The 12500-nt window shown below is 42.9% G+C and overlaps 1 protein-coding gene across 1 annotated transcript in view; it reads right to left on the reverse strand.

Annotated features, from left to right (window-relative positions):
- The window catches only part of LOC143289525 (uncharacterized), a 12162-nt gene extending 1785 nt beyond the window's left edge, over positions 1-10377 (reverse strand). Inside the window, exons 1-5 of the mRNA XM_076598524.1 lie at positions 10058-10377; positions 6854-6931; positions 5588-5746; positions 4378-5138; positions 366-672 (exon numbers count right to left, since the gene is read on the reverse strand). Of these exons, the coding sequence (XP_076454639.1) occupies positions 366-672; positions 4378-5138; positions 5588-5746; positions 6854-6931; positions 10058-10210 (1458 nt within the window). The 5' untranslated portion in view covers positions 10211-10377. The remainder of the gene's footprint in view (positions 1-365; positions 673-4377; positions 5139-5587; positions 5747-6853; positions 6932-10057) is intronic.
- Between the last annotated feature and the right edge of the window lie 2123 nt (positions 10378-12500).

The raw sequence follows: 12500 nt of genomic DNA on the forward strand, positions 1-12500 counted from the left end.
CGTTATATTTCTGCTGGAGTCTCATTATTGGCACTGGGTATGTGTGGTCTCTGTGAGGACACCAGATCATCCTCTTCTTGGTGACTGTCAGGGACCTGAAACCTTACCGGTGTTACGTCCCAAAATGTTCGCCCCCACCCCACAACCCCTCTTCCGTATGTACCTCGGGGGGGGGGGGGGACCTACAGAAGGGGGGAGGGCAGTTTTGGACGTTACACCGGGTCAAAGTCCATGGCCTGTCATACTTCCTGTTCACAAGATGATCTCAGTTTCAACAACAACAATAACAACAACGACAAAATGCGTGGCGGCTGATTATGGCAACCCGCCGCTGAAAGAAAGATGGAGACTTCGTAAAACCAAACCTGCAGTCTCAGATCCAGAGACATGAGATGAGGGTACAACTCGTAGGTCCTGTACGACATCTTCAGAGAATTGAACCCGAAGTCTTTGTCCCGAAAATCCCTGTGAGTGCGAAGGAAATGACGCATCCACAGCGTACGAGGTTTGGCCAGCAGAACGCCCTGGTTTATTGATTCGGGCCAGTTGTTCTTCTTGGACCAGCCTAGGGCAGCCACAACTGGGAAGGACAGCATGGAGTCAGGGACGTAGGAGGTCCAGACTGCATCGGGGTCCTGATAGGCCCCTCCGTATTTGTCCAATATCATGTACCTGCAAGTAGAAGAGAAAAAACAAATTGAATAGAAATCATTCACTTTCTAACGATTGTATTCAGGAAGCACACGTTGTTGTTGTTGGTTTAACTCTCTCTCTCGAAAGAGACGACGTTAACAGCGTTTCACCCCAGTTACCATCATCAAAATAATGCGAGCGGAAGGCTCTTATACTGAAGAGGTGAATGTAGACAAAGAATACCACAATTCTGACGACGGAAGCTAAAGGTTGGGTCATTCAGACACCCACTGGACATCCGAGGGGTCTGTGTAGAGGAGAAGAGAGGACTGGCCGTACTGAGTGAGTTAAACAGTATTTTATTTGGAACATGTCACAACACAACACAGATATCGATGAACAGGACAACAAGAAAATCTTATATAAAGTCCTGTCCTGACACATGTACATACTGAATATGTGACGGATGTCGTCATAACTAGAAGTTAAGACGTGAACATACATGAGTTTTGAACAAAAATAAGCTGAGATATAAATAAAGTGAAGAAAATGAATAATAAACGAGTGGTGGAGGAAGAAGTCAATAGAGAGAGAACGAGAAGCATCAACGCTGGGGCACAAGCACAGCAAGACAACTTGGCCGACAAACAAAGCGACGAAGGCCAATCGTCCCACGGGGTAAAAAAAAAAAAAAAAAGGCAAGCACGCCATCATGTATTCATATCATGAGCTGGCAAATGAAAGGGCAGCACCCTTTCAAGCACATGCATTTACATATATGCATACAGACAGGATATTACTCATCGTTATAAACCTTTGAATTAGATGTACACACATGCCCATCCGCCCATACACACACACACACACACACACACACACACACACACACACACACACACACACACATCTATGTATATACATATGTATATGCATGCAAATATATATATAGAGAGAAATCATTCACTTTCTAACGATTGTATTCAGGAAGCACACGTTGTTGTTGTTGGTTTAACTCTCTCCATACGAACGGCGAAAGAGACGACGTTAACAGCGTTTCACCCCAGTTACCATCATCAAAATATTGCAAGCGGAAGGCTCTTATACTGAAGAGGTGAATGTAGACAAAGAATACCACGATGTGTATATGCATATACATACACACATACACATATAGATACATATACATATACATAAAAAGAGGGAATTGTCTGAATTAGGGATCGAATCGTTCGCTTTGAGTAATAAACTTATGAACAGTTTCAAAGATGCTGACATTTATCTCAAGACTAAAGGAGGTGTTACCAAATAGTAAGTTATGTACAGTGATATGTTCTTGTGGGAGATTATGAATAGAGTTTACTCTATGTATGTTGTGGTTCGGGCAGTGCAATAGAAAATGCTCAGCTGTCTCTTGCGGAAAACTGCAAGCACGAGATGGGTCATTCTTTATATGTCTATTATACAGGTCAGAGTTTAATTCGCTCATACCAAGTCTCAGACGACAGTGAATAATTTGTTCTTTCCTTTTACCCAGATAATAATATGGTGGGACTGTAGTGTCTGTAGAGGAAAGGTAGCGTTTCAGTTGACTGAGAGACTGGGTCTGATGAACAGAAAGAGGAAGGGTGTTCCAAATAGCCGTGGCTGAAGGGAAAAAAGATCTGTTGTAAATGTCAGTGTGGTGTGGAGGGACGATTCGTTCAAAAGGTCTTTGCCTGTGGTATGGGTTTGCTGTTGACACGAGAGGGGGCAGTAAGTGGGTAAGGTACTGAGGACAAATATTGTTGATGATTTTAAAGTACATTATTATCTTATGTCTACGACGCCTTTCTTTTAATGAAGAGAATCCTGATTCTGCAAGCAATTTATCGTGGCTAGTACCACGTACGGTACCAGTGATAATACGCAGAGCGTCTACGTGTAAGTCTTCCAACATTTTACATTGGTGCTGTGCGCAGTTGTCCCAGATTATATTAGCATAGTCAAAGATTAGGACGATGAAGGATCTATACATCGTTTCCAGAGCCCCCCTGGTCAGCTTGTACTTAAATGAACGAAGACAGTTGATCAGTAACCCAGCCTTACAAACGATACTATCTATGTGGTCACCCCACCTACAATTACTTTGCAGAATGATCCCTAGGTGCTTGTGTTGATTGTGTTGCGGTAAGTTGACATTTCCAAAAGTTAGGTCGTAGCAGTCTACGTTTCCCCGGAATACATTTAGTAGTTCTGTTTTAGATTCATTAAATTTAACTTCCCATGTATTTGCCCAAACGTCTATTCTATTTAAGTCAGCTTGCAGGGTTTGTTTTCTCGTGACAGGGCTTCTCATTGCAAGAGACATGCTCGTGTCAATCAGCAAATGATTTTATATCAGAACTAATACTACAGACTATGTCATTGATATAGACTAGAAATAACAGAGGACCAAGAACAGATCCTTGTGGTACACCCTGGGGAAGTTTTAACTTAACTGACTGTGCACCTTTCATTAGAACTGACTGGTACCTGTCTGAGAGATAATCTCGAAACCAAACCAAGAGTTTGCCTCTGATACCAGCAGCTTCCAGCTTAAGTAAAAGGCCCCTGTGCCACACACGATCGAAAGCTTTAGATATATCAAAAAATATTGACTGAACAGGAATATTTTTATCGTAGTTATTTACTAAGTTGTCATAGATAATAAGAAGTTGGTTGATTGTCGAGTCACCATGAATAAACCCTAACTGTGCTTCTGTAATCAGGTTGTTGGATGTAAGAAAGTTATAAACATATTTTAGTTGTTGTTGTTGTATTGGTGTTTGTTGTTGTTGTTGTTGTTGTTGTTGTTGTTGTTTTGTTGTTGTTTGTTTTACATATTAATTTATTTGTTTGTTTTTTGTTTGTTTTTGTTGGGTTTTTTGTTGTTGTTGTTTTTGTTTGTTTGTTTGTTGATGTTGTTTGTTGGGTTTTTTCGTTTTGCTCATCTCCACTAAATTAAATTGTTTTAAACATATTTATTTCTGGCCTGATGATAGGGATACTTGTATAGCGCCTATCCTCGGTCGGAGACCAAGCTTTAAGCGCTTTACAAACACGGGTTCATTTGCACAACACGCTGCCTACCTGGGTAGAGCCGACTGACGCCTGCCATCGGGCGCTCATCGTTAGTCTCACGTGTCATTCAATCAGATTTCAGGCAGGCACACATATACACTCAGACAGATATGTGACATTTTTCGTGTATGACCGTTTTGTTTAGTTACCCAGCCATGTAGGCAGCCATACTCCGTTTTCGGGGAGGGGGGTGCATGCTGGATATGTTCTTGTTTCCATGACCCACCGAAATGCTGACATGGGTTACAGGATCTTTAACGTGCTTATTTGATCTTCTGCGTGCATATATACACACGAAGGGGGTTCTGGCCCTAGCAGGTCTGCACATATGTTGACCTGGGAGATCGAAAAAGTCTCCACCTTTTACCCACCAATCGCCGTTTATTGAGATTCGAAACCCCGGGACCCTCAGATTGAAAGTACAACGCTTTAACCACTCGGCTATTGCGCCCGTTAGATAGAAATAATTCACTTTCTAACGACTGCTTTCAATAAGCACCCGCACAGAATTGTGTTTCCGTTGCTGATCTCCACTAGATTAAACTGTTTCAAACCGCTTTTATTTTTCATGCGGTGTGGGGGGATGGGGGGTTGGGGGGGGGGTCTAAGTTTACCTAGCAGTTCCGAGGATCAGGATGCACTGACCTGGCCACGTCGCTGACATGCTTGATATGGTTGACAGGCTGCTGAAACACGGTGAGAGGCTGGACCACCTTGACTACTGTGACGTTCTCCTTGGCCAGCTCCTCCCACCAGCGGCCCCTGGGCTCCTCGTCCACGTGCATGTACACGTGCTCGAAGCCGGCCACGTGCAGGGCGCTAAGAACGCTCAGGAAATGGTTGAAAGAAAAATCGCCTTTGAACAGCTTGTCATCGCTGCCCTTGGTGAACCTGACGAAGTGGGAGATTCGCGGGATGGGGTCTCTGGAATCCGGCACGGGCGTCGCAGGTCTCTGACTCCCATAGAAAAGCAAACGTGCCAGCTCCGCGAAAGAGGTCTGAGCAAGGATGACGTCACGGGGGTACATAACTTCCGGCACGACTGCACAGTAGTCACTTGGGCGGAAGCTGCCGGGAGGCAGACATCCGGGCTGGACGACATCACCGGAAGTGATCCTCTTCAAGTAAGCCTCTTTCAACGACCTGTTAAACCCCGTCCTAGCGACGACGATCAGCCCGTTCGTTCGGTCCGAGTCTGAGGTACTGTTTGAAGATGCGAACCATAGGTCGGTATTTTCCGGTAGGGCTTTTAGAGCTGCGGGGGACAGAACGGTATTTTCACCGACAAATATACCGCCGCTCTCTGACAGGAAGTCCAGTGCGGTACTGAGCATGCGCGTTGATCCACACGGTGGAGCTGGCGACAGAGGATGCATCTCCAGCCCCGGTGTTTCTGATGCCAGTTTCTGCACACAGTACATCAAAACTATCATATTGATAATCATCATCATCGTCGTCGTCGTCGTCATGGATACTTATATAACACACTATACAGAAATCTTGTTCTAAGTGATTTACAAAACACTTCTTTTTATTTTTTTACAAAAACACTTTACATCAATGTTACGTACACACACCAGAATGTGACTAACAAACTACACACACACACACACACACACACACACACACACACACACACACACACACACACACACACACACACACACTGCATACATAAATTTTAACAAACATATGTACATAGCAGCTGCCCTACACACACACACACACACACACACACACACACACACACACACACACACACACACACACACACAAAGCAAGGGTGGGTTTTTTTCTTTTCTTTTCTTTCTTTCTTTCTCTTTTTTTTTGTTGTTGTTGTTGTTGTTGTTTTTACCTCGAACCAAACATTGTAGTCGTCCTGACGAGGCTGGTGTGTGTGGTGAAACGACAGCTTCAAGGGATGAAAAGTCTTGATGGCACTCAGCACACTCAGGTAGTCCTTAAACCCGAACGTTTTGTTCCCACACCAAATGTAATGCACAACAGGAAGGATCTGAGAACACATTCATAGAAAGCGTCAGGCTACGGTACAAGGAAACAACCGTGGATGAAAGAAGAAAAGTGATAGCTACTTCCCTTATTTGGTTTTGGGCGACAAGCGAACTAAAGAAGTATGTCACTTATCCAAAGGATCTGCAAATTATGTAACAAGCCTCGTTGTTTGTTAATTTCCAGTTGAAAAAACCACCGAGGCTACCATGTGTTTGTTCTGTATTCTCCATGTGTTCTGTGTGGCTTGTTCAGGATTAAAGAGGCTATGCCAGTTTTGAATAAAAAGCTTATTTGTGTTTGCACATTTCTTCTGTCTTTGCTGCTGTGTGCACATGTCAGATGATCGGTATAAGGACAGACCCGGCGCTTCCTTTTTTGAGGAAGTGTCTGGGTTTGTTCCAATGTACCTTTTTCTTTACCTGTGTGCTAGCTCAATCGGTAGCGTAAGCAGCACTGACTTGAAGTTGTGTACCTTGTGTATGGAGAGAGTTACCACTCTTTAATATATGTAACAAGCATCAAGCAATTGTCGGGACAATAATGCTTACGAATAACGTATAACTTAATGCCATAATATCGCATGGAAACAACCACACCTACAAGATAACGGAAGCTCCAAGTCCACAGGGGGGGCTTACAATCATCTTACTGGGAATATTGGTAGGCCTATTAATCACACACACACACACACACACACACACACACACACACACACACACATACACACACACGCCCACACACACACACACAATTCTTTTCACACCTCTCTCCCTCCATTCCTATGTCTTTGTCTCTGTCTGTCTGTCTGTCTGTCTGTCTCTCTGTCTGTCTCTCTGTCTCTGTGTGTCTGCCTCTCTCTCTCTCTCTCTCTCTTTCCCTCTCTCTCTATTTCCCTCTTTCTCTTTCTCTCTCCATCTCTTTTTCTATTTCCCTCTTTCTCTCTTTATTTCTCCCTCTCTCATTCTCTCTCTCTCATTCTCTCTCTGCCCCCCCTCTCTCTCTCTCTCTGTCCTCTCTCTCTCTTTCTGTCTCTCTCTCTCTCATTCTCTCTCTCTGCCCCCCCACCCCCCTCTCTCTCTCTGTCTCTGTCTCTCTCTCTCTCTCTCACCAAACCAGGAGTTTCCCGTGACCCCTGTACCCTGGGAGACAGTCGGTCCAGCAAAACATCTCCCCGGTCACTTGGCAGCTGAAGAAAAGCAGAACAGTGACCCACTTCACAATGTTTCGTTTTAGAAATAGAATACTACATCAGTCTGCCTGAAACTTATGCGCATACATTATTAACATTTGATAATTCGATGTGCCTCAAGATTAAGGAAAGAATTGTACTCTACTCTATAAGTACATAATGGTCTGTCTTTCTTTTTTTTTTCTTTTTTTCTTTTTTTTTGTGTTGTTGTTGTTGTTGTTGTTGTTGTTGTGCAATATGACAGCATATCAGCTAACCATCTGCAGCAATTTTGACTCATAGCTCACCCGTGTAAATAAGAGTATGTGTACTAACCCAGTATTTCGGGGTTGGGATGGGAATATTTGTGTGTGTGTGTGTGAATGTGTGTGTGTGCGCTTGTGCGTGTGTGTGTGTGTGTGTGTGTGTCCGTGTTTGTGCGTGTGTGTGTGTGTGTGTGCGTGGTAAACTTTAAGATATTCATTTTCTCCGAGAATACTTTTGTCAGTTGACATCAATTTTTGCTTAAAAATAGCAACAACAACAACAAAAATCAGTTAATTCTACACATTCTAATCATAATGACATTGAACTTCTGGAAAAGGCACAAGAAATAGATATTATCATATATATATATATATATATATATATATATATATATATATATATATATATATATATATATATATATAAAATACGGTCCTATTTTCTTTCTTCGTGGCAAGCCAGATGACAAGGACTTATTCATAACAACAATACAATGGGAATAATCCCATTCAGACAATCATGTAGGACAGAGACGCGATGGTGTCAAGATCACAGGACTTATTATTTTTTGGAGTGATGGCCTAGAGGTAACGCGTCCGCCTAGGAAACGAGAGAATCTGAGCGCGCTGGTTCCAATCACGGCTCAGCCGCCGATATTTTCTCCCCCTCCACTAGACCTTGAGTGGTGGTCTGGACGCTAGTCATTCGGATGAGACGATAAACTGAGGTCCCGTGTGCAGCATGCACTTAGCGCACGTAAAAGAACCCACGGCAACAAAAGGGTTGTTCCTGGCAAAATTCTGTCGAAAAATCCGCTTCGATTTGAAAAACAGATTAAAAACAGGAAAAAAATATATACAATTTTTTTGTTATGGGTGGCGCTGTAGTGTAGCGACGCACTCTCCCTGGGGAGAGCAGCCCGAATTTCACACAGAGAAATCTGTTGTGATAAAATAAAATACAAATACAAATGCAAAATGTTCTGGAGCACGTTTTTCTTACACAGAGAACTCGGTAGTACCGGTGGAGCTTGGTGAGCTAGAAGGGTCAAGGCTGTTTCTGTCTGGTCTGTTCGGTCCTACCCCCAATGAAGTAGTCATTGAATTTTCTCAGGAAAAGACTCTGATTGGGTGGGATATTCGAGGGAAGCACAATGTCCCTGACCTTGTGCTCATCATTTGACCCCGGAGTCAGAAGAGCTCCCTAGAACTATCACAGTATCAGCAATCTTTCTCCTTTCACAGATGTGACAAAGACAGACAGACAGAGAGGGAGAGGGGGTGAATTTATATACTACAATTACGGGCGCAATAGCCGAGTGCTTACAGCGTTGGACTTTCTATCTGAGGGTCCCAGGTTTCGAATCTTGCTAACGCCGCCTGGTGGGTAAAAGGTGGAGATTTTTTCCTATCTCCAAGGTCAACATATGTGCAGATCTGCTAGTGCCTGACACCCCCTTTGTGTGTATATGCAAGCAGAAGATCAAATACGCACGTTAAAGATCCTGTAATACATGTTAGCGTTCGATGGGTGATGGAAACAAAAACATACCCAGCATGCACATCCCCGAAAACGGAATATGGCTGCCTACATGGCGGGGTAAAAACGGTCATACACGTAAAAGCCCACACGCGTACATATGAGTGAACGTGGGAGTTGCAGCCCACGAACGAAGAAGAAGAAGATATACTACAAAAAATACATAGTTTCTAATGTGTTCATTGCAAATTTCATTTGGCTAGGGCACTCATATATAAATTCAAACAGTACAATCAGTCTTTTTTTCATAGCTGCTCATAACCTTATTTCCCTTATGTCATTTATTTTTATTTTATTTATAGATTTTTCAGATGTCGGATTTTTGTGTTAAACGGCTACTTTTTTTTTTTCTTTTTTTCTTTTTTTTACCTGAAAGTTTCCCTTTTTCCTGACGATTGATATATGGAGTGATGGCCCAGAGTGGTGCCTTGGAAGGAAGCAAAAGAATCTGAGCGCACTGGTTCGAATCATGCAGTCGCCAGTATTTTCTCCCCCTCTACTAGACCTCGAGTGGTGGTCTGGACGCTAGTCATTCGGATGAAACGATAAACCGAGGTCCCATGTGCAGCATGCACTTAGCGCACGTAAAAGCTTCCACGGCAACAAAGGCTTTGTCCCTGGCAAAATTCTATAGAAAAATTCACTTCGATAGGAATACAAATAAAATTTCAGGCAGAAATAAATACAGCAACAAAAATGCGTGGAGCTCTCAGTGAAGTGACGCGCTCTCACTGGGGAGAGCAGCCTGAATTTGACAGAGAAATCTGTTGTGACAAAAAGAGTAATACAGTTCAATACAATGTATGAAGTGTCCAAGGGAAGGTGCATTCTTTTTCTTTTTCTCCTTTTTTGTCTTTTTTTGTTTTCACTTGTGTCACTTACGAAGTTATGATTTTCTTTACCTGAATGTTTTCCTGTTACCTGATGATTGGTATGTACATAGCAATCATGGAAGTGTGTACTGGCTATTCAATTATCTACTTTTTCACTTGTCTTAAAACGTTATATTTTTCATATCTGAATACTGTTGTTTTAATATAAATATATAGATATAGATATATATAAATTATATATATATTGTATGTATGTATAATCAACGATGGGTATATGGGCTAGTGGTAGTAGTAGTAGAAGTACCATAATCATTATCATTAGTAGTAGTAGCAGCAGTAGTAGTATTGGTATTTCACTTACTTACCTGATAATGTGAAATCGAATGAACCAAACGAACTTTTTTTTTCTGTTTTAACTCTTTGAAGCAGATAACAACATCTTTTGAGCTGAATGAAACAGGATTGAAGAAAGATTGGGGGCAAGTTCACTCACCACTGCACTCACCTTTGTTAACGACTGACTGCTGTCCCTTTGCCTCTCGTTGAAACGAAACGGAACGTGTAAACCTGCAGAAAGCAAGATATGCAAGTAGTCCAGTGCGCATATGACCAGTATGGCCACAGCGAAAAGGCGGGAAAAAGCACGCTTCTTAGGCATTTGTACGAGTAGTGCGAATGTTCAACAAAAACTCGCCTTTCTCACACAACCCGGGGTCGCCCGTTAACGGCGGAAAAGAGTACGTTCCTTAGACAATTGTAGGACGAGTGTGAATATTCAACACAAAACTCGCCTTTCTCACACAACCCGGCGTCGCCCGTTAAGTTTCTTAGACAATTGTAAGAGTAGTGTGAATGTTCAACAAAAACTCGCCTTTCTCACACACACCCTGGCGTCGCCCATTAGTGGCTGAAAAGAGTACGTTTCTTAGACAATTGTAGGAGGCGTAAATGTTCAACAAAAACTTGCCTTTCTCACACACACTGGCGTAGCCCGTTAACGCGGAAAATAGTACGTTTCTTAGACAATTGTACGAGTAGTGTGAATGTTCAACAAAAACTCGCCTTTCTCACACAACCCAGTGTCGCCCGTTGACGGCGGAAAAGAGTACGTTCCTTAGACATTTGAAGGAGAAGCGTGAATATTCAACAAAAACTCGCCTTTCTCACACAAACCGGAGTCGCCCATTAAAGCCTTATCTCAGAGCTTAAAGAAAGCACTAAAACAACATGATGCGATTTTCGCTCAGGGGGATAACGTGATTCAACAGCTTGACATCTCAACAGGACATCGACGTGTAATTGCTGCTTTAATTATGTCAGCAACTCACGTGTCCTGTAGGGGGGTCTTGAATCTTGACAAATTTTACTGATTTGGCCTTTAAGTGACCCATATCAAATGAGGTTGAAACATTCACACCCGCATGTTCCAATATTCCGTTGCTGCCACAATACAGACATGCACACACACACACACACACACACACACACACACACACACACACACAGAGTTTGTGTATGTGGGGGGGAGAGGACTGGGGGGGTATGGACGTACGTGTGTGTGCTTGTATAAGAGAGTGTGTGTGTGCGTGTGTGTGTGTGCGCGCGCGCGCGCGCGTGTGTGTGTGTGTGTGCCGTGGAAGCTGCAATACGTAGCCTAAGAATGAATGTGTGAGGGGCCGGGGGGCGGGGGGGCGGGAGGGGAGGGTGCAGGGTAAATTGGAAGATGGTGTGTGTGTGTGTGTGTGTGTGTGTGTGTGTGTGTGTGTGTGTGTTGGGGCTCATGTACGCTTATGTGTATTTGTTTGTTTTTTTCATATCTGTGAAACTGCATTTTTGTTACATATCTGTTATGCATGTGTGTGTGTGTGTGTGTGTGTGTGTGTGTGTGTCTGTCTGTCTGTCTGTCTGTCTGTCTGTATGTATGTATGTTTTACATTTATTTGGTTATTTATTTATTTATTATCATTATTGTCTTTTTATTTTATTTTTTATATCATCATTATTATTATTATTATTATCATCATCATTATTATCTTTTTTTCTCTCTCTCTCTTTTCTTTTTTTTTCTCAAGGCCTGACGAAGCACGTTGGGTTACGCTGCTGGTCAGGCAACTGCTTGACAGATGTGGTGTAGCATATATGGATATGTCCAAACGGAGTTAAGCCTCCTTGAGCTACTGATACTGATACTGGTGCTGACACATTCAGAGGTCTGGTATGAAAATAACACAACAATGATTGATAATTTACATATTTACATATTTTAAGAATGATAATTTACATACGAAGTGAACCTTTCTTTTTCTGTGATGTCTGCAAAATGGACAGTTAAATTTTCTTTCATAAGCATCGTCTGTGAAACGTAGTTTGTGTACTTTTAATGGTGACACGTCTTTTCTCAGATGATTTTTTTTTTTTTTTTTTTTTTTAATATCATGATTTTGACATGCGCAACGCTAACTATGAATAAGATCAGCAATAGAATGAGAATCTGCCATGTGACTTTATGCTGTTTTATGGCCTTTTTATGGCCGGCCCCAGCTTGGAGCGCCCACCCCAGAGGCAGATGTCAAGGGGCCGACGAGGAGACATCACACTTAAGACAAAGACCCACATTGAAGAACACACACACACACACACACACACACACACACGCGCGCGCGCGCGCGCGCGCGCAAATGCACGCACGAACACACACACACACACACACACACACACATGCACACACACACACACACACACACACACACACACACACACACAACTTCAACGTAACTCTCACACACACAAACACACCTTGTAATACGCGCACGCATATCCTCACACATACTCACATACGCGTGCTCGCACGAACACACCACACGCCACCAGCACTACAACTACACAACTGTTGGAGCCACAGTGATTTCCGGCGACATTATATACCGCAATATGTTATAGCCTGCATG

The sequence above is a fragment of the Babylonia areolata genome, chromosome 14, assembly GCF_041734735.1.
Source record: "Babylonia areolata isolate BAREFJ2019XMU chromosome 14, ASM4173473v1, whole genome shotgun sequence".
Lineage (NCBI taxonomy): Eukaryota > Metazoa > Mollusca > Gastropoda > Neogastropoda > Buccinidae > Babylonia > Babylonia areolata.